This window comes from Aotus nancymaae, unplaced genomic scaffold (assembly GCF_030222135.1).
Source record: "Aotus nancymaae isolate 86718 unplaced genomic scaffold, 86718_ANA_hifiasm-v0.15.2.pri h1tg000011l, whole genome shotgun sequence".
In the NCBI taxonomy this organism is placed as follows: Eukaryota; Metazoa; Chordata; class Mammalia; order Primates; family Aotidae; genus Aotus; species Aotus nancymaae.
The window spans coordinates 83,414,315-83,436,567 of record NW_026988422.1 but is presented as its reverse complement, the minus strand read 5'-3'; the positions used below and the strand labels follow the sequence as shown (position 1 = coordinate 83,436,567).

The following is a 22,253-nucleotide window of genomic DNA, read 5'->3' as shown; positions in this document are numbered from 1 at the left end:
CTCAGCAAGCTCCCAGCTGGTCTGGCAGTCAGACGAGTAATTATAAATCTTACCCAGCCTGGAAGGCTTGGGAAGGCTTTCATTTTTCAAAATTTTTACTTATTTATTATTTTGAGACAGAGTCTCACTCTGTTGCCCAGGCCAGAGTGCAGTGGTGCAATCTCAGCTCACTACAACCTCTGCCTCCCAGGTTCAAATGATTCTCGTGCTTCAGCCTCCCATGAAGCTGGGACTACGCATGTGCCACCATGCCTGGCTTATTTTTGTAATTCTAGTAGAGATAGGGTTTCATCATGTTGGCCAGGCTGGTCTTGAACTCCTGGCCTCAAGCTACCCGTCTGCCTCAGACTCCCAAAGTGCTGGCATTATAGGTGAAAGCCACTGCAACAGGCCTGGGGAGGCTTTCTGAAGAAAACTCTGAGTGGGTTTTAAGATGAAGACTTTCAACGCCTAGGTGAATTCAGGAAGGGGACACGGGATTCTAAGCGGAGACAGGCGGCTGAGCAGAGGCAGGGAGGCAAGAACGGCACGGCATGCAGAAAACCACGAGCACTAGGTGGGGGTGAAGCATACCTGGGGTAACACACACAGGGGAGCTACTGAGATGGCATAAATAAAGCACTGTGCTTGCCACTAGATACTTGAATATCAATAATCATTTTTCTTCTTGTAATTATACCCACAGGTTCCTTTTCTTTTCTTTTTTTTTTTTTTTTTTTTTTTGCTGTTGTTAATACTTTAGGTTCAAGTTAAACTTGTGGTTAACCAAAACCCCTGGTTTTCCCCCACCTTTTCAACAGTGCTGGTTTGTCTCTTATTTTATTGCTACTAACAAAACCTAAATGCAAGAAACTACACATTTCTTCTACTTAAGATTTGTTTTGCTAATTTGGGTTTAATATACGTTTGAAATTTTTTTTGTTTTAATAAAATCTCAATTGCCATCTAACCTCGACATTGCCTCTGAGCTATATATATATATATATATATTCACTTGCCTTCTCAACATCTTCACTTGGATAAATACTCAAACTCCGTATTATACACATACTTCCTAGGCATCATAAATTTAATTTGTTCAAATCATCTATCCCTTGAGGAAATTTAAATTATTATTTTTTTTTTGTAGAAAGAGGGTTTCGCTATGTTACCCAGACTGATCTCCAACTCCTGGGCTCAAGTGATCCTCCTGCCTTTGTCTTTTTGGTCTCTCGAAGTGCTGGGACTACTGGCATAAGCCACTGCGCCTAGCTATGAGGAAATTTGATAGACAAATGTTTTCTCATTTACTGAATAAATGAATGAATGAACTGTTTTTAAAAACACATACATAGGAAATTTCATTTACTAAATGGTTCCCATGAGATCTTCATCTCTCACAGGGTTCTTTTATATGATTGTTTAGTCGGGGAGTAAAATCAGTCAAAATACACTGGTTTGTTCTGTATAGTGTTAAACTACCAGGTTGGTGGACTTCTTTCCCCGTTGGATATAATAGGCATCTCTGAGCTGCAGGTGTAACTAGAATTTCTCTCTTGGGAGAAGGTTCTTTCCAAACAAGTCATCCAATTCCCCTGTCATTCTGGGCTTTTGTACACGTATTTGTGGGGCCCATATAATTTGAGCCTGTAATTTCCCTCCCTGTGTCATGTGAGACATAAACTCTTAAAGCTTCAGACTCCACTTCTATCAGCTTACAGGAGAAAGACCATGTGACGCTAGGCCTCAGTTTCCTCATCTGTACAAGGTTGAGTCTGACCTCAAAGCTCCCTCAGACAAGCACTGAGTACTTGTTGAGTTCTGCTCATTAGCCCAGCATGGGGCAGGAAACAGCAGGGAAGATGGGAAAAGCCATATCTTTGTCATTTCGCTGGTTCAGCAGATAATTTTTTTAGACCATACACCAAGCTTGTCCAACCTGTGGGCTGCATGCAGCCCAAGACGGCTTTAATGCAGCTCAATACAAATTTGTAAACTTTCTTAAAACATTATTTTTTTTTAAAGCTCATCAGCTATTGTTAATGTGAGTGCATTTTATGTGTGGCCCAAGACAATTCTTCCAATGTGCCCCAGGGAAGCCAAAAGATTGGACACCCTGCTATATACCATAGACCACTTCTGAGTGTCTGCTGAAATCTCTCACTGAAAAGGAAAAAAAAAAGGAAATTATACCCCAAATTTTCTGCAAGTAACTCTGAAACCTAAGCATAGACCTTCCAGGACTTGATTTGGGAAATCAGTAATGCATTTCAAGGTAAAACTATTATGTAGGCAGCTGGGTGTGGTGGAACATGCCTGCAGTCCCAGCTACTCGGAGGATGCAGACAAAAACTTGCAGCACGGCCCTCAGTGATGACAGCCTGAAGTCAGCCTCAGGCTCTCACTCTCTAATCCTTCTGGAAAAATCCAGGTTCCATGTCTCTGGACTCTCGTTCCCCCACCCCCTCTGTGGCTAGGAACAAGGTTTCTGAAATTCTTATGGGCTTACACAGACACGCCATCCCAGTCCTGTTATTTCCTTGAAGGGCAGAGTGCAAATTCATAAAGTAAGGGCAAAAGGAAGACCCACAGGGTGGAACGGGGCTAACCACTAGAGGTTTGTTGGGAAATACAAGTCCAGGGTTGAACTTGGAAAAAGCACAGGACGTAGACCTATCCAGAGAGAGGCTAGTTCCTGCAGCCCCATGCTTGCTTATGCCTCTGCCAGAGCGCTTTTCAGTCTGCCCTGCCTCTCAGAATCTGCCTAGGTGTCTGCACCACCAGACTGTGAGCTCCTTGAAGGCAGGAACTGTGTTGTTTTCCCCTTAGTAAAGCTAGTCCCTGTATGCTGTAGACATGAATAACTGTTAAACAAATGACCTGACTGTGGGAAAAACAGTGCGTTTACGATTGTGTGCTCGTGGGAACATTCTACTCAAAATCCTCTCCGTTTATTCTCAGAGAAAGTGTAACTGCTAAGCAAAGGCATCTGTCACAGATTACCATCAGCCTTCTCTCATAACAGCCTGGGACGGGTGAGTCAGGAAACCACAGCTCTGTGGGTGGGCTCCAGTGCAAAGTGAGCCTCAGCCCTGTCTGCTGCCTCTAAAGGTGCATCTCAGCTCTGCCTGGGCCCAGGCCTGCGGAGAGAGGCCTGCTCCTCTGGCAGGAGGCCTCTGGGAGGCACAGGCTGCCCTCTTCTGCTCCTCTGGAGTGTTAACCTAGGAGACAAATTCCTCCTTCTTAGAAAGCAGGCGGTCAATGCCTCACTCTCTCTCCCTGGGACTGGCACAGTGGCCCTGCTCAGCCCCAATGCTCAGACTTGGAAGCTCCCTTTGGACAAAACAACTCTTTATACTCCATCTTGAGGGCCAATTTTGTCTCCCCAGTAGGAGTGGGAACCAGCATTTGCCCATAACAGAAGGGTTTCCTAGGAGGTAGGGCATTTGGCAATGAAACTGGGATAATCTCGGGCAAACCAGGATGAGTTGGTGTCCTGCTGGGAACTCCTTTCTTATCTTTCACCACAGTAACCCTTGCAAGGGTGGGCACCTAACAAGCACCCTGCCAGATGATACGACTGGACCTCGCTCTCTACTTCCCACTGTTCCCCACCGTTCCTTGTCTTGTCGCTTGCTCTCTCCGTTTCCTCACCCGGCCCACCCCCACCCTGCCCGTCACTCTCCAAGCCCCCACTTGAACCTGGCCCCTGGCCCTGAGTATAAACTTAAATAAGCCCAGACAAGGTTACTGACTTTCCACTCCCAGCTCCAATGCATGTTTTCCAGCTCTGAGTCACTGGGCCCGTTAGTGAGCCAGGCACTGTTGACCATGTCCTCACTCTGAAATCCTCTCCTCCTTAATCCCCAGTCTTCACATTTGCCTGGCTTTCCATTTCGCTCTCTGTAAATCCTGTTCAGCCTCTTTCACAGGTTTCCTTTCTACTCACCTCTTACATCAAATGTTCTTAATCTGGAGTCCAGGGAAAGGCTTGAAGAGTCTAAGAAACCCCTGAAATTATCTGCAAAAGTGAGTGTACACACTGCTTCCGGAAATTTGTTTACCATGTTCTTTTTCTTTTCATTTTTTTTTTTTTTTTTTGAGATGAGAGTCTTGCTCTGTCGCCCAGGCTGGAGTGCAATGGCATGATCTTGGCTCACCGCAACTTCCGCCTCCCAGGTTCAAGTGATTCTCCTGCCTCAGCCTCCCGAGTAGCTAAGATTACAGGTGCCTGCCACTGTGCCCAGGTAATTTTTGTATTTTTAGTAGAGACAGGGTTTCACCATCTTGGCCAGGCTGGTCTTGAACTCCCGACCTCGTGATCCACCCACCTCGGCCTCCCAAAGTGTTGGGATTACAGGCGTAAGCCACAATGCCCGGCCTACCACGTTTTTAAATGGGTCTGCACTCCAAAACAGATTTTAAAACCAATGTGAATTAAGTGGAATTTCTTCTCATTTTACTCTATGCCCATGGTTCTCAAAACTGTATGCACTGTAAGAGTCAGGTGAGTGTTTATTAAAACACAAATCCCCAGGCCCCCCTTTAGGAGATTCTGATGTGGTTAAGTCTTGGATGGGGTCTCTATTATAACACACATGCTTGCTGGTTCTAGGCAAATGGTTGATGAAGGAGACTGAGACTCTGGGGACCATCTGCTCTCATGTCTCCTCATGGGCTCTTCGTGCCAGGGTTTACACGATCACCAATACACTGATAAATCCCATGTTGATGACTCTCCGGCCCTGTCTTTTCTTCTAAGACACGGAGTCATATTTTCAACTGTTGGACATAACTTAGAGACCTCACAATTCAACATGCTCAAGAGAGAAAGTATTCTTTTCACTGCTTCTCATTTCAGGGAATGGAAGCAACACCTACCCAATCCCCAGAGTCTGAAACCTGAAGCTCATTTCGGACACTTTTTTGTGCCACACCCTCTTCGGCCCAGTGGCCATCTGTTCTATTTCTTAAACATCTGTTGGATCTGTCCCTTCCTCTCCCTCCTTGCTGCCAGTCCCAGCCTTTGCTACTTCTTATCTAGACCACAATAGCCTCCTGGCTGTTCCCCCAGCCTCTGGTTGAAGCCTCACGCCCCCCAACTCTTCACTCACAATGTCACCAGAAAGACCTTTATCAAAGGCAAACTTGACTGAGCCTCTTCCCTTATTGGGAGCTCTGCTACTTACCAGTGATATGACCTCAGACAAAACTTCTGTGTTCCCCAGTCTATCTACATCTTATCCTCCTTTACCCATATCTTTCCTCATCTTCTTTATAGGGTTGTCTGTACAATTAATCTGTGTAAGCACTTGGAGCAGTACCTGACCCCAGATGAGGAAGGGAGTCGTTATTACAGAATATAATTCCCACTCTGGGGCAGGTACTCAGTGTCCTTCACATTGAAGCCCTTGTCAAACTGTCCGCAGTTGACCCAACCCTTGGCTTAGTCTTGTGGAAATGCACACAGACCCCTAACACACCCCTCTGCACTCTGTGGCCTCTGCTCTGGCTCAGGCAACTTCCTCTGCCTGGGATGCTTTTCTTAGCCAAGCCGAGCCAAACCGACCCATTAATTCCTGCTCATCCATAAAGACTTAAAATATCTGTTACCTCTTTTAGAAAGTCTTCCCTGAAGCCCCTGGTTGAGTTTGACGGTCTTTCTCGGAGCCCTATTATCCTATTCTCACGGTCCTGTGCCTACCACCACAGCACTTACTGCAGCAAAGTCTATGCTAGGTCCCTCTGCTGGCCACTGAATGCTTCCTGGGCAGGGGCCATTTCTTCTAGGAGGCTTCTCCCTATGTAGACTGAGGGCTTAGGCTATAGTCCTCTTCCTATCTGTTGACCTCTGGAGGTCCAAGACGACAGGGTAGATTCCTCTGCTGGTCCCAGGGAACATCCCTTCCTGCTCTGCTAGACCTGAGGCTGCCCACAAATAGCCCAGCATATTTCAGTGAGGAAGGACCTGTCTGATCATACAAACCAACCAGCAGCCTGGTGATAAAGCCAGGACTGGCAGCGAAAGCATCCCCATGATATTGGGCCAATTAAGATGACTTTTCTCCTACTCCTCTAGTAATTAGGAAGAAAGATATTTCCCCTGCCTAAGATGCTTTCTTTTTCCTACATCCAGAGGTTTGAATCCTACCTTTTCTCAAAGCTCAGATTGTCACTGCCTTCAAAACACACCTATCCACCCATTCCCATTCATTTAATAACTACTAACAGGCATATGGCTCAGTGTTGAAGGAGATTACAATCTATTAGAAAAAATAGATCATTGGGCCAGGCGAGGTGGCTCACGCCTGTAATCCCAGCACTTTGGGAGGCCAAGGCGGGTGGATCACAAGGTCAAGAGATCGAGACCATCCTGGTAAAACATGGTGAAATCCCGTCTCTACTAAAAATACAAAAAATTAGCTGGGCATGGTGGTGCGTGCCTGTAATCCCAGCTACTCAGGAGGCTGAGGCAGGAGAATTGCCTGAACCCAGGAGGCGGAGGTTGCAGTGAGCCAAGATCACGCCATTGCACTCCAGCCTGGGTAACGAGCGAAACTCCGTCTCAAAAAAAAAAAAAAATAAGAAAAAAGAAAAAACAGATCATTACAAAATGAGTGTACAAGAGTATTGGGGAGGGAGAACATCAGGCTTTGTAGGAGGAGTTTTTGTCTGTAAACCGGAGCTAACAAAAATAGTATGGTCTATTCTATGGTGATTAATAGACAAGACATGGGAGTGCTCAGTACCATGCTGGGTACATTCCTTGTAATCAGTAGGTATGTGTCTCTGTCCCCCAAACCCTACCCCAAGGTGCCATGTGACTCTGATTACTTTCAAGCTGTTACGACAGCCACTTAGAGCTATCTCCTTCCTGAGGCTGTGGGTTTCTGGAGAACAAGCCCATGACTGAGTTCAGATACACCTCCTCAGTGAGCTATTGTCCTCAGCGAAGCCTGGTGCCTCTGACCCGGGCTCTGCAGCTGCCAAGAACATTAACAAGGGCTGAGTAGTGAGGGTGCGGTACTAAAGAGAAGTGGCCATAAATAAATATTCCCAAAGCTACGTAGAAACACAGCCAGACTGAGGCAGTTTGTAAAGTCCTGACTTGCTTATCTTCAACATACAAGCAACAAAAGTGAATCTTAAAAAGCTGGGCTGAGAACCATCAGTAAGGAGCCTCCTGGATAGGAGCAGAGCAGCCCACACTGAGTGCCCCAAACCTGTCTGGGCACTCCAGTGCCCCACTGAGCCCCAAGACAAGGCCTGGCACAAAGGAGGAGACAGGGGCCTTTTCCTTTGCCAAATTCCAGTCTCTCCCTCCCTGAAGCATATCACTTGCTAGTTCAGTAGACCCCCTGCAGGCATGCAGCTTGGCTCTGGTAACATAGGTGCCATCTTCACCTGACTTCACACAATGCTCAAACCACCATCACGAGGTCATTATCACATTTATTCCCACTTCATATTGTGTGGCTCCCCCAAGTCACACAGAGAGTCAAGTCAGAGACACTGACAGACAGGACCCTGCCTCCAGCCATCTGCAGGCCTCTCCTTCCAGCTCTCTGAGAACTCTGACTGTCAAACTATGAACTCCCCTCTGCCCACAGACAGCCTCCACCCCATCTCCCCTCAGCCTGCCCCACCACCTGCCCCCGCCTCACCATTCTACTCTCGCCACAGACTTGGCCTCCTTCTCGCCCTCCTTGCCTCCTGTTTGAAACTTCCCCATTGGCTCCCATGACACCGCATAGCTTGGCTCTTCTCTAAACTGTCTCTTTTCTGACCACTAGCTTTTTCAAGGTGGAGAGGGGTAAAGAGAGAGAGTACTTTAACAAATTTTAAAAAAAAGTCTGTCTGGCTGGTGCCCACCAGGAAGCAGTGGTGCACTGGGAAGCAAGGCTGGGCACAGAGGGTTAAGGCCAGCCCTCATCATGGAGTCAGTGCGGGGAAGTGAGAGCACTCTGGGCAACAGCTCCAGCTCTGCCTAGGCCTGGTTCTGTCGTTTGCCAGCAACAAGACTTCAGGGAAGTAAGTTTACAGCTCTGTAAAATGAGGAGAATCATCTTTTTTAACTTTCTTTTAAATTTGCTGGAGATCGAATAAGGCTTATGAAATAGACAGGAGAGCAGTTTACTAAACACGATTAGCGCCCAGCATATACCATCTTGAACAAGGACAATGTTGGCTCAAATCCATATGAGGTGAAACTTAGGGTGGAATCTGCATGAAACTGCCTTCTGTGTCCACATGGAGAACTGTCATTATCGCATATTCTTTTAACTTCTTACCAAGGAGAAAAACAAGGTGGCAGGTTTCTCACTGTGGCCTGGAGAACTGTCTCAGGCATCACCAAGTAGTACCAAGCTGTCGGGTCCTGTCTTTGTGGAATGGCCCAGATCCACCATGGAGGTCACTGAGGGCCCACTCCTGAACGCCGCTGTTGGGAAATCAGTTTCCTGGCCCTGATTTGCTCCTGCGCTTTCCTCCAGCCTCTACTCACACTCCACCCCCACCCCACCACACTGAAGAGAATGCTAATGCTCACCCCCCTTGGGCCCCTGGCACTCCCCTCAGCTGCTTAGCTTCTCCGCATAACACTTACCATACTTGCCACTGAACTGAAAGGCAAGTGCCTCCATGAGGCAGGTTGTTTGGTTTAGTTTCTAAGGTAATGTTTATCTCTGTAGCTCTAGTAACTGAGACATAGTGACTGCTCAACAAATATCTTTGAATAACTGCTTGCTTTTATATTTGCTGAGTTTTGCCAGGTATTGTATTTCTCAGCCTGTAGGGATTTTTGTGGTGGGGGGTGGCATGACTCACTTGAGATCTGACCACTTCTTTCTTCCTGCATTTATTTGAAAAATAAAACAAGGGCCGGGCACAGTGGCTCACACTTGTAATCCCAACACTTTGGGAGGCCAAGGTGGGAGGATAGCTTGAGCCCAGGAGTTCAAGACCAGCAGGGCAACACAGACCCTGTCTCTACACAAAATAAAGAGTTAGCTGGGCATGGTGGTGGGTACCTGTAGCCCCAGCTGCTCAGAAAACTGAGGTGAAAGGATCCCTTGAGCTGAGGAGGTTGAGGTTGCAGTGAACTGTGTTTGTGCCACTGCACTCCATCCTGGGTGACAGAGCAAGACCCTATCTCCAAAAGAAAAAGAAAAAGTGCTGTACATGCAAAGTGTCACAAGAGGAGGGCATTTAGTTCTGCCCGAGGGACCCAAGGGATGCTGCCATGATTTCAAGAGGAAACAAAGAACCATTTCAAGCAGAGGGAAGAGTGTCAGCAAAGGCAGAGTGGTGGGTGGGGGGACTTCAGTCCCTGTGGCCTCATCACTTCTCAACACCTACTCCAGGGGAACGAGGAAGCATACCCACGTTGCCATGTCCCAATTCAGTAACTGAGAAACAGAGACTCTTGGAATCACAGCCTCGTCAGAGCTGAAAAACATTCTGCAGTCATTTTCTTAGGAAGCAGGCCTGGAGAAGGGAGTAACTTGCCCAACGCCCATGGCTGATCTGCGGTGGAGCCTGGACTAGACAGCAACCTGACGTTCTGTTGTGCAGTAAGGCATTTCTGCTCCAGCTGGCAATGCAGCAAAACCCAACTCCAACTTTTACTTACTATTTTGAAGCTGTTTTTCCCTCCAACTTTTTATTCTGAAAAATTTCAAACTTACAGGAATATACAAGGGACGTTCTTGTACCTTTCACTAAACCTGCCCGTGGTTAACATTTGCTGCCTGTGAATTTTCTCTATCTTTCCCCTGAGCCACCTGAAAGTCAGCTGTAGATACCAAGATACTTCAATCCTAGGGACTTTAGCATACATTTCTTACGACAAAGAAAACCAACAATTTACTTAAAAATCTAATGCAGAATCCATATTAAAAGCCACTCAGCCAGGCACGGTGGCTCATGCCTGTTGTCCCAACACTTTGGGAGGCCGAGGTGGGGGGATCACCTGAGGTCAGGAGTTTGAGACCAGCCTGGCCAACATGATGAAACCCCGTCTCTACTAAAACCACAAAAATTAGCCAGGTGTGGTGGCATGCACCTGTAGTCCCAACTACTTGGGAGGCTGAGGCAGAAGAATCACTTGAACCTGGGAGGCAGAGGTTGCAGTGAGCTGAGATTATGCCACTGCACTCCGGCCTGGGCAATAGAACGAGACTTGTCTCAAAAAAAAAAAAAAAATTACTCAATTTTTACAAAATGATTCTGGTTTTTTGGGATGCAGGATCAACTCATGCATTACATTTGGTTGTGCCGTCTGCTTACTTTCTTTCTAGCTAAGCTAGAATGTGAAGCTATTTAAAAATTTTTAATTGATAAGGATGCTGTGTGTGTGAAGAATTCAGGCCAACTGAATGTAGACTGTAGGCTGGTTAAGAGGTGACTGCTAGATCTCCAATGGAAAGCTATATTTTCCCCTGGTAATTATTAAATCATTTATAGGGTGCCTTTTCTTAATGGGCACAGGTGTGAAACAGGTTTCATGCTATGAAGTAGACTTAAAATGCTTACTGTGAAGTATTTCAGGCCTGTGAGAAGTAAGTTCCCACAATCTCACCACTCAGTCTAGGAAATCTGACAGAAAGTCATAAAGCTGTTTAGTTCAAGTGACACCTGCATCCTCCTCCCAGACCCAGAGCCCCTCGTCTCTACCGGGGGAACCGCCATCTTGAATGTGGTGTTTTCAATTCCATGCATGCTGTCTGTAGTACAGCCATACAACCATTTTACATACATGGTTCTCAAACTTTTTTGGTCACAGAACCCCTTTATGCTCAATTATTGAGGATGCCAAAAAGTTTCTGTTTATGCAGGTTAGGTCTATCCATTTTCACCTTATTTAAAATTAAAACTAAGAATTTTATAAAACACAAAAATATACAAGCAGACATTTCATTAGCTGCCACAGTGATGACGTCAACACATCATATAGCTCTGGAAAATTCCACCATGCATTCATAAGACAAGAGCTGAAATGGCAAATGATGTCTTAGTAATATTATAAATATAGTTCTGACCCACAGACTCCTAGGAGGGAGTCAGGGTTTAATAATGAATCACCATAGAACTGCTGCATTACAGCAATGAAAGACAGTGAATTAGCTCTCTGTATATTAACATGGGAAACTCAAATGGTGACTGAATCCCATTTTTGAGAGTGTTAGAATTAAAGAAAGGCTTTGAGTAAATAAAGTCTAAATTCAGTGTTAAACCCTGACATCTTCTTTTCTATCCAAATTGGTTGCCCACGTCATGGGCAATCAAGATGCTTGCCTCTTCTCTTTGGATGCCATTATCCCAGATGTTTGGACAGCTGCTCTCCATTTCTCTGTGAAGTCTGGTGGAATCTGGAAAAACACTCCAACCAACTCTTGGGGGAGTGTGATATTCCTAGACACTGACCCTGTCTCATATGCATCTCTGATACTCTTTCAAGGCCAGCGATGTAGCCCTTTCTTTGGGGAGCCATCTGACAGTTACGTGGGCATTAAGGCTACTCAAGCCTCAAAAACATTTATATATTTTGCTATGTGTCTTCATCCCAAAATTCGTGTACCCAGTCTATGACTATGATCACTTGTGAAGTGGAACAAATTGTAGCACAGCCTTGGGACAACTGTAGAGGCCTGGCTTGGGCCAAGGATTAAGACAGTATGTTTGGCTCCAAGGATGACTGAACAGCCTGGGAACGAAGACCCCGGCTCTGGCCTTACAAACATCCATGATGACAGAGCAGCCACTTGGACTCTGTGCTATTTACCAGGCACAGGGAAACAAAGGAATGAATAATGCAAACGTCCTGCTCTGAAAGAGCTCTAGAATGGTAGGAGAGATCCTCAGCCGACAGAGCATCAACAAGAGATACACACGCAGGCACGGGGTGCTACAGGACAGACGAGGTCTCTTTTGTTTCTCGTGGTATTAACAGCGCAGAATGACGGAGACAGCAAAATAGAGATCAGGAGGCCTCGATTCTAGTCTTGACTCTGCAATCTGCGATGAGAGGACAGATTTTGATTCTCTCAGAGATCAAAAGCCCTGCCAAGTGGTATCAATGTGGCCTGGAATATGTTACTTTGTAGACTCTCGTTTGGTTTTTTCTTTTTTGAGGTAGGGTCTTGCTCTGTCACCAGGCTGGAGTGCAGTAGTGTGGTCACAGCTCACTGCAGCCTTGAACTGCTGGGCTCAAGCAATCCTCCCACCTCAGCCTACTAAGTTAGTTGGGACTATAGGCTACAGGCATGCACTAGCACACCTGGCCAATTTTTTTTTTTTTGGTAGAGATGAGGTCTCATTATGATGCCTAAGCTGGTCTTGAACTCTGAGCTCAAGTGATCCTCCCACTTTGGCCTCTCGAAGTGCTGGGATTACAGGTGTGAGCCACCATACCCAGCCAACCCTTGTTTCCTTATCTGTAAAGTGGGAATAACGATACAAAACCTCAAAGAATGAGAATTAAAACATGTATATCATGTAAATAGCATAATGCTTGGTCTATGACACTCAGAAAAGGGGAGCTGTTGTTATTTTCCTCCTCTGTGGGTTCAGTTACCAAAGAAAAGCCACTGGACTAGACTAGTTCTCAACCATTTTCTGCCCCAGCCCACCTGAGGAACATAACATTCTCATAAGAATAACCTAGAATCTAGAAAACAAGTTTTCAAAAAAAAAAAAAAATAACCTAGAATCTCTACAGTAATATTTCTCAACTAGAGGCACATGGGGTTCTTTGAGACAGAGGAAGTCAGAGAAGTTTCAGAAGGTCTCCAAATGATTTGGCTACAGGACTCTAGGGAAGTGTGTGTTCCCATGGAGCGTGAACGGACCATGTGATCTCTGAGGGATCTCTGAGGGCTCGCTCAGCTGTGTGCCTCTGGGACTCTGACTTGCCTGTGAGGAAAGAAAACAACAGGTGTTCTTAAAGACACCTCCAAACCCTGACACAGAGGCTTACAATTGGGTGGGAAGGATTGTGAGGTGAACCCTGGCTGTGCGAGACTTCTTACATCTTTAAGTTTCAAGATGTGCAGCACGGTGTAATAAACAGTAATGACTGGGCAGCCACAGTTCCTTCACTACCTGAGAGCAAGTGAAATGTCTTTTTCTTCTGGCCTCTTCTCTAACATGCCACACCAGGAAGCTCCACTGAGTAGCAGCTTTGGTAGCCCAGGAATCTCCAGGACCATATATCAAAGTAGTTAATTAAATCCAGCAATTCAATAAATGTGTATTGTCAGGTAATGCTGTAGGCACTGGAGATACATCACTCAACAAAACAGGCAAAAATCCCTGCCTTCTGGAAGTTTATACTCTAGAAGGGTAGAGACAGACAGTACAGAGTAAAACAAGTAAGTTCTATAATATGTTAGAAGATAGTATGTGCTTTAGAAAAAACCCAAAGCCCAACAAGGACAACAGATAGACCAGGGAAGGAATTGAAATTAATTGGCTGGCCCCAAAAGCGGCAGACATATCAACCATCCGTATCACGCTTCCTGCTGCTGCACCACGATCTCAGCTAGTTCTTGCTCAGGTCAGCCCTGTTCAACCCACATTTCCCGGGAACCTGTTCGGCTAGTCCCACATCCCTACGGATTCCTCCAGCTAGCACCCCAGCTGCCCCAGTGTGGTGAAAGGAATCACCACCCACCTAAGACATGTCTGACTCATGTTTCACCCACACCCACATGCGATCCACCAGACAGTCTTGGAAGCTGCAGCGCCATGGCACTTCCTGAATCTGACAACTTCCCACCACCTACCCCGACTGCTCCACTGCTGGCCCAAACCACCCTCACCTTTTACCTGGATGACTGCGGTAGCCTCCCAAGAGGTCTTCCTGTCTCCATTCTGCCAGCCATTACCACGTAAGGGCCAGAGTGATTTTCTTAAGCTTCTATCAGATGTCCTTCCCTTTGCTTAGAACCCTCCCTCCAAAGGCTTCCCCTAACTAAATTCTGACACACGTGCTAAACTCAGCACAGCTCACAGCTTTGCCGTTGGGCCTGATAAGGCCTCTGTGCCCTTATTTGCCTTCACTCTTCCTTCTTCATGTTGCTCCAGCCTCTCTATTTTTTTAACCCTTGAACCCACCAAACTGTTCCCATCTCAGGATACTTGCTGCCCCTCCCAGCAATGTTTTCTTCTTCAGATTTTGACATGGCTGCCTCATGTCCCCACTGAGGGCACTGGCTAAGGCAGTGGCCCGGTCATTCTCTACCACACTGCTCTGTGGTTTCCACATCTCTTGTTTATGATTTCTTGACTATATTCTGCCTCCCTACTCTGCCCTCAGTTTGAGGACAAGATTGCCTGTCTTGTTTGTCATTGTGTCCCTAGCACTCACAGCAGTCCCTGGGTGACTGGTTGCCTATGATGCCTGCCAGAGCCTTCTAAAAAATCATCCCTACCCTTCAAAGTTCACCTGAGATCCCACTTTCGCTTTGAGGTCTTCCCTGACAGTCCCGAACTTCTCAACTCTTACTGCCCCTCCTTTATTACTGTCTATGCTGCAGGGTCCTCATTTCTGTGAGTGCTGTCTTCCTCACTCCCTACCAGTCCCTGAGGACAGAGGCAGCTCTAACTCAGGCGCAGGAGCAGAAGGGCAAAGCATCTGTGGTCAGGAGGCACAGGTTCTAGTCCTGGGTCTATCATTCACTGGCTATGTCTCTTGTTAAGTGACTCTCTCCTTCTATGAAACAGAAACAATAAAAAACAATGCTAGCTGTGTGTGGTGGGCCATATCTGCAGTCCCACTGAGGCAGGAGACTGGCTTGAGCCCGGGATTTTGAGGCCAGTAATATAGCAAGACCTCATCTCTAAAAAAATACAAAACCAAAAATGTCCCATACTACTACTTTCAGGATTATTGTGTTAATTAAATAAAATAATGTCAGTGAAAGCACTCTGTATGTTGTCATGCACTCGAGAGAATTCCCAGCTCCTAATCCACAGTTAGGGCTCAGAAAATATTTCTTGACTGATGGGTAGCCAGAGCTAGCTGATAAGATATATTTTCACGATAAAAAGGTCCTTTGTATCCCCACCACAGGTGCCACGGTAACTCCACGTCAGTCAGCATAGGAAAAATAAGAAGTTCACAGCTTCTATGGCTGCTGACTCTGCAGCTCCACAAATGCTGCTTCCACCAGGACTGTCACTATGGTACCAGGCCAGGGACCTGTGGTAGAGTGCAAGCAGCCTTGTACAGAGGAGGGAGGCACCAGAAAACCTGGGCTTTTGCTTTGGTTCAGCCACTACTCCGCTCCCCATAGGTAAGTTCTGCTCCGCACTGGGCCTCAATTTCCCAATTTGTGCACTCAACAGCTCGACTAGATTAGTGCAACCTTCAGACTTGAAAATCACCACCACCAACAACATATGACTTCTTTTTTCCTCAATGAAATATCGAGGAATACATAAAAGATAAAAGCAGCATTATTTTGGCTGAAGTGGAGGAGAAGATGCCCAAAGCACCACTAACCTAGGTGATCTACTGTAGATCATCTCCAAGGTCTTTACAAGATGGAAACTTCTAGGATTTCTACAATTTTAAAATTGAAAAAGAAATTGCGGTGCCTCCTCTCCATTTACTTCTGATATAATTTTCTGCAATTAGTAACTGACAGGGCAGAATAAGCTGCTAGAATTTTTCACAATTTACAATTGAAAATGACTTTGGAAGTACATATACCTTTGGAATGAAAAGCATTGTTTCCAAAGTTCTACCCACAAGTCCTCTAAAGTTAAAGGAAAGTTATAAAATGATAGGAGCAGACATAAAGCCAACTGGAAAATAAGCAGCACTGGACAAGCTCTACCTACTGTCACGTCAATTTTAACATCTCACTGCAAACTGCTTCTAAACACCCTGTGCCATGTCCTGGGAAAACCACTGGATGAGGGCATCCCTGCTGAGCCCTGGTTCCAGTCCTTCCTCAACCTGCCATGTGACCCTGAACAAGGCCCACAACTTTTCAGAGGTTTTCTCAGCTATAAAACAGGAGTGACGACGGCTTTCTCATCTATCTAACATAGTTAAAAGACTCAAATGAGAAAACTGGTGAAATGGCACTTTGGAAACTGTGAAATAATTTTCAAAGTGAGGGATTCTTACTTTATACTAAAAAACAAAGCTGTAATGAGTCAATCAAATAAATGCCCCAAACCCCACAGGATAAGAGTCTGTCTGTCATACCATCTATAATCTTTCAGAGTCGTAGGGCAGGGGAGAGGCAGGTCCAAAATGTAATCTCACCTTTAGAAAGAACAATCGCAATGAGTAATGCAGTTTGTAGACTGGCTGGTGCTCACACACAGGCTAAACAGCAACAGCCTAAGGCCACAAGTCTCTCAAGTAGAGGGTCAGGATTCTTACTATTAAGTTCATGAAGTTCCTATAATAAAAAGAACCCTCTCTGCCTATATTTAGAAAAAAACAACCTGTCTCAGGTCATTCTAGAGAGAAGAGCTAGGCCCCACCAACTGTTCCTCTGAGCTAAACAACAATTCCCCTAGATGGCTCAGACTCTCTTCCCTATAATCTGAGGCAGGAGCTAGTTTCTGAGTCCTTGACACAGAAGCCATTAAAGGTCACAGGCATCAAGAGACACAGGCCTATGTCAATGACCAACGGCTGAAGAGTGAGTAAACTGTCACTCACCTGCTGTGTAACCTCAAGTAAGTCCCTTGCCTTCTGGTTGTGGGCTTCTCAATCAGTATACTAAGGGGACCTGGGATGATTTCTACAGCCCCTTCACTATTAAGATTCTAGGTTTCCTCTTGACATCCCTCAGTCCCCTGTATTGGTTCTAGTACTCACCTTGTGGCCATGGCTGAAAGGTGGCAGCACAGGTAACTCTGAGGAGGCAAGTCCTGTACTCCAACCAGGCTACGCTGACAAGCAGAGGACCACAGACCCTCTGAAGACAGCAACTTGATTTTTAGACTACTTAAAACCAAACAGGAAAAGGAAGCTGAACCAGAGACAAAGGGGAAACAAACCCAAGTGAAAAACTGAAACCTAGGTAGAAAATAGAGAAACGAAGCTAACAGTGCAGAGCCCAACCAGCGTGGGCGGCTGAGAGCCGCTGCACAGGCCCGACCCCCGACAGCTGGCAACCTCAAGCCTCTAAGCGCTTCCTGCAAGGGTGCAAGGGTGGATGAAGCCTGCTGGAGGTGGGGGCCAGGTCGTGGTGTTGGCCCCCCACTAACTAGCTCTATAGTCTAAGTCAAAGCCATTTAAGAGGTCTGGGCCTCGGTTTTCCATCTGTTATAGAAAGTGCAGGCTCAGCACAGACGACTTCCTATAGGCCTTACGAAAAGGCTGCAAGAGTCTCTGCTGACCCTCCAGAGAATAGAAGACTAGATAATAAAGACTACAAGCTGGTCAAGGTTTTTTTTAGTTTTTTGTTTTTTCTTGAGACAGAGTTTCGCTCTCGTCGTCCAGGATGGAGGGCAATGGCGCGATCTTTGCTCGCTACAACGTCCGCCTCCTGGGTTTAAGCAATTCTCCTACCTCAGCCTCCCGAGTAGCTGGGATTACAGGCACTGCGTCTGGCTAATTTAGTAATTTTAGTAGAGACAGGGTTTCTACATGTTTGTCAGGCTGGTCTGGAACTCCCGACCTCAGGTGATCCACCCACCTCGGCCTCCCAAAGTGCTGGGATTACAGGCGTGAACCACCACACCTGGCTGCTGATCGAGTCTTAATATTTGATTCTGGAACAAAATCTGTTCTTCTACCGAGGAGACACCTCTTTCTAATAATGGCACTTTCGTCAGCAATTTAGAGCCTGAGAAGAAAACATTTGAGGAATACTGGAAACTTGGCTTTGTCACTTGCTCATTAAGTGGGTGGCCTCAATTGTAACATGGGGTTAGTTATACTCATTTTGCCTATCTCCATAGGGTTCTCATGAAGACAAGATCTAGTCCAATCTTTCTTTCAAAATCTAGAGAACTCACTAAAAAGCATGCACTGTGTCAGAAATCACAGACAAAAAACTGAGAAGAACCACAGTACTTGTCCTTAAAAGACTTTTATGGTTTAGAAAGGAAGAGGTTGATAATGTTAGCAAATATTTAACATCTATTAAAATGTTATTGATATAGTGAAAAACAGATGTATAGAGTACAGTACAAAAGAAATATCAGTTCTAATTGGAGAGATGAATGCACTTTGAATGCTAAAAATGAATTTTAAAAGGATTTTAATGATATACAGTCCCCTTTAAGCACTGTTTTAGTTGCAAACCACAATTTGGAAATATTGCAGTTTTCTTTTTTGGGGAGTTCAAAATATTTTTTATTTTCTCTAACGATTTCTTCTTTTATCCATGGATTATTAAGTGCTTTGTTAAATTTTGGAATATTTGGTGTTTTCCTGTATCTGTTGCTACTTATTTCCGATTTAATTCTAGTGGGGCCAGAGAACATATTTGGTGTGATTTCTTCCTTTGTTTTTTCCTGGTATAATCGCAGTCCTTTCATTTATCCAAAATGTGCGCTATGGTCCAGCATGCAGTTTACCTTGGTGGATGCAGCACATGCACAAGAGAAGAATGAAGAATGTGTATTCTGAAGCTGGCCAGGTGCAGTGTTCTAAAAATGTCAATTAGGTCACGGTGGTTACAGTATTGTTCAGAACATCTATGTCCTTGCTACTTTTTGTTGCTGTTCTTTGTTTTTAATTATTCTATCAACTGCTGAGGAAAAGGTCCTGCAATCTCCATCTGTGACTGGATTTCCCTCTTTAATTTTGTCACTCTTTATTTCATGGATTTGAAGCTCTTGTCAGGTACATTTTTCTATGCCGTATTGGTTTTCTGCGGCTGCTGCTGCAAATTACCACAAACTGGGTGGTCTATAACAACGCACACTTATTATCTTAGAGTTTTGTAAGATGATAGTAGGTCAGAAGTCAGACATCATCATCAGAAGTTCCACATGGGTCTCCCTTGCTCACTTTTCTCAGCTTCCAGACACTGGCTACATTGCTTTCTCATAGCCCCTCTGTCCATTTTCAAAGCATGAAGCATCGTTCCGACCCTTCCTCCACAGTGACATCTCTTTCTGACCACGGTGTGGAAAGGTTCTCTGCTTTTAAGGACTCGTGTGATTAGACTGGACCCAATGGATAATCCAAGATAACCACCCCATCTCAAGGTCTACAGTTTTAATCACATCTGCAAAGTCCCTTTTGCCAGGTAAGGTAACACTTTATTTACTGTTTCAGAGACAAGGTCTTCATCTGTCACCCAGGTTGGAGTGCAGTGGTGTGATCATAGTTCACTGCAGCCTCAAATTCCTGGCTCAAGTGATCCTCCTACCTCAGCTTCCTGAGTAGCTGGGACTATAGGCACACACCACCACGCCTGGCTAATTTAAAAACATTTGTAAATAGAGATGGGGTCTTGCTATGTTTCCAAGGCTGGTCTCAAACTCCTGGCCTCAAGTGATCCTCCTGCTTTGGCCCCCAAAGTGATAGGATTATAGGCGTGAGCCACCCTGCCCATCCCATGTAACACAGTTACCGGTTCTAGGGATTAGGGCGAGGTGATGGCATTATTCTACCTACTACACATCCTTTCATTTGTATCTTTGTATTTAAAGTATGTCCTGTAGATAGTACATGACTGAGTCTTGCATTTTCACCCAGTCTGACAATTTCTGTCTTTTAATTAGGGTATTTAGTCTATTTACATTTAGTTTATTGATATAGTTGGATATAGGTCTACTACTTTGCTATTTGTTTTCTGTTTGTCTCATCAATTTTTGGTTCCCCTGTTCTTCATTTCCTGTATTCTTGTGGGTAAACGGAATACTTTTCAGAATTCCATTTGAATTTCTCTATTGACTTTTTAGCTATACCCCTTTATTTTTTTAGAGGTCTTTCGAGGGATTACAACATACATTCTTAACTTTATAAAGTACACTTAGAATTAATATTGTACCACTTCAGTAAAATGTTAAGAACTTGAGAATTACATAATTTCATTCTCCACTCCCAACCTTTATGGTATAGCTGTCATATGTGTTACACATTCAAAATACAATGTTATATATTTTTGTTTTAGATAGTCATATACATATGCAGCTGACCCTTGAACAGCACATGTTTGACCTTCACAGGTCCATTATACTACTTCGTTCTTCTTTTTTGGAGATGTAGTCTCACTCTGTTGCACAGGCCAGAGTACAGTGGTGCAATAACATATCACTGCAGCCTCAACCTCCTGGGCTCAAGCGATCCTCCCACCTCAGTCTCCCAAAGTGCTGGGACTACAGGCATGAGCCACCACCACGTCTGACCCAGGTCCACTTGCACATGGAATTTCTTCTGCCTCTGCCACCCCTGAGACAGCAAGACCAACCTCTCCTTTTCTTCTTCCTCCTCAGCCTACTCAATGTGAAGATGACAGGATGAAGAACTTTAAAATAACCCATTTCTGATTATGACTAATGAAATTAATGAAAATATATATTCACTTATAATTTTCTTAGTAACATTTTCTTTTCTCTAGCTTACTTTATAATAATACAATGTATAATACATATAATATACAAAGTATGTATTAATCAACTGCTTATGTTATTGGTAAGGCCTCCTGTCAACAATAGGCTCTTAATAGTTAAATTCTGGGGATGCAAAAGTTTTAAGTAGATTTTCAACTGTGCGAGGGGCCAGCACCTAACCCTCAAATTGTTCAACAGTCGTGTGTGTATATGTATTAAAGAAATAAAAGTCTTTTATATTTACTCATATATTTCTCTTTTCTGGTAATCTTTATCCATCCCTGAACACTTGAATTTGTTTTTTTTTTGTTGTTTTTTTGCCTGAGGAACTTCCTTTAGCATTTCTTTTTTTATTCTATTTTTTTTGAGACAAGGTCTTGCTCTGTCACCCAAGCTGGAGTGCAATGGTGTGATCTCGGCTCACTGCAACCTCTGCCTCCCAGGCTCAAATGACCCTCCTGCCTCGGCCTTCCCAGTAGCTGGGACTAAAAAGGCATGTGCCAACTAATTTTTGTATTTTTTGTAGAGAAGGGGTTTTGCTATGTTGCTCTAGCTGCTCTCAAACTCCTGAACTCAAGGGATCCACCCACCTCAGCCTCCCAAAGTGCTGGGATTACAGGCACAAGCTACTGTGCCTGGCTTCCTTTAGCATTTCTTGTACAACAGGTAATTTGGCAATACATTGTCTTTGTTTTCTTTTATGTGAAAAAATCTCTGTCTTCAAGCTTCAAAGCACTTTTTGTAAACAGAAAATACTTGCTTTTTTTTTGGTCTTTCAGCACTTTAAAGGTATTGTTTCACTGTCTTCTGGTCTCCATGGTTTCTGAGAAGTCAGCCATCATTCACGTATAATGTATGCAATGTATCCCTTTTCCTCTGGTCATTTTAACATTTTCTTTTTCTTTGGTTTTCAGCAGTGTGACTAATGGGTTTAGGTGTGGTTCTTTTTGCATTCATCTTGCTAGGGGTTCACTGAGATTCTCAGATACATAATTTAAGGTTTTTTCACCAACTTTGGGAAATTTTGGTCATTATTTCCTCAATTATTTTTCTTCTGTCTCACTATCTTTCTCCTCTTCCTCTGGCACTCCAAATACATGTATGTAGACCTCCTGATATTATTACAAGGCACTGGTAGTTCTTTTTAAAATTTTTCCCATTTTTCAGATTAGATATCTATTGATCTGTCTCCAAGTTAACTAACTTTTCTTCTGAATCTCTGATCCACTTTTAATCTCATCCAGTAAATTTTTCATTTCATTTCCAGTAGTAGAATTTTCCCTGGGTAAGTTTTTTTAAATAATTTCCATTTCTCTATTGGGATTTCCTGTTTGTTCACTTTATCCACTTTTTACTTAAAGTCTCTGAACATATTTATTATGGCTAATTTGAAGAATTTGCCTGCTAGTTCCAACATCAGGAGCATTTCAGGGTCTATCAACTGCTTTTTTCCCCTTAAGTATACATCATATTTTCTGACTCTATATGTCTACTGATTTATGATTGTATGTTAGATACTATATGACACATTCCAGAAAGTCTGGATTATGCTATCTTTCTTTAAAGATGTGAAGTCTGTTCTGGCAGTCAGGGAAATTACTGGCAGATCCTTTTGGTGCTACCAAGCTTGGTTCAAGTCTTTCTTCAGGTCTATTTTCATTTTGAACTTAGCCCTAGGGTGTGCCCCCCTGACTCAAGAGCACAGTCCTAATCCTAAGGTGTGACAGTTCTGGGAT

The 22,253-nt window shown here is 44.5% G+C and overlaps 1 protein-coding gene across 6 annotated transcripts in view; it reads right to left on the bottom strand.

Moving 5' to 3' along the window:
* The window catches only part of EVL (Enah/Vasp-like), a 179,166-nt gene that overhangs the window by 63,691 nt on the left and 93,222 nt on the right, over nt 1-22,253 (bottom strand). For 2 of the 6 annotated variants that reach the window (XM_064375212.1, XM_012471254.3), the window contains exon 1: nt 16,823-16,986. The exons of 2 other annotated variants lie outside the window; for them this stretch is intronic. Coding sequence is in view for 3 of the 4 variants with exons in the window: in XM_012471254.3 (XP_012326677.1) it covers nt 16,823-16,833 (11 nt within the window). In the remaining variant the exon portion in view is untranslated. Of the gene's footprint in view, nt 1-13,806; nt 14,508-16,822; nt 16,987-22,253 lie in introns of those variants that run through there. 2 more of the 6 variants (XM_012471252.2, XM_012471255.2) reach the window with 1 other exon arrangement.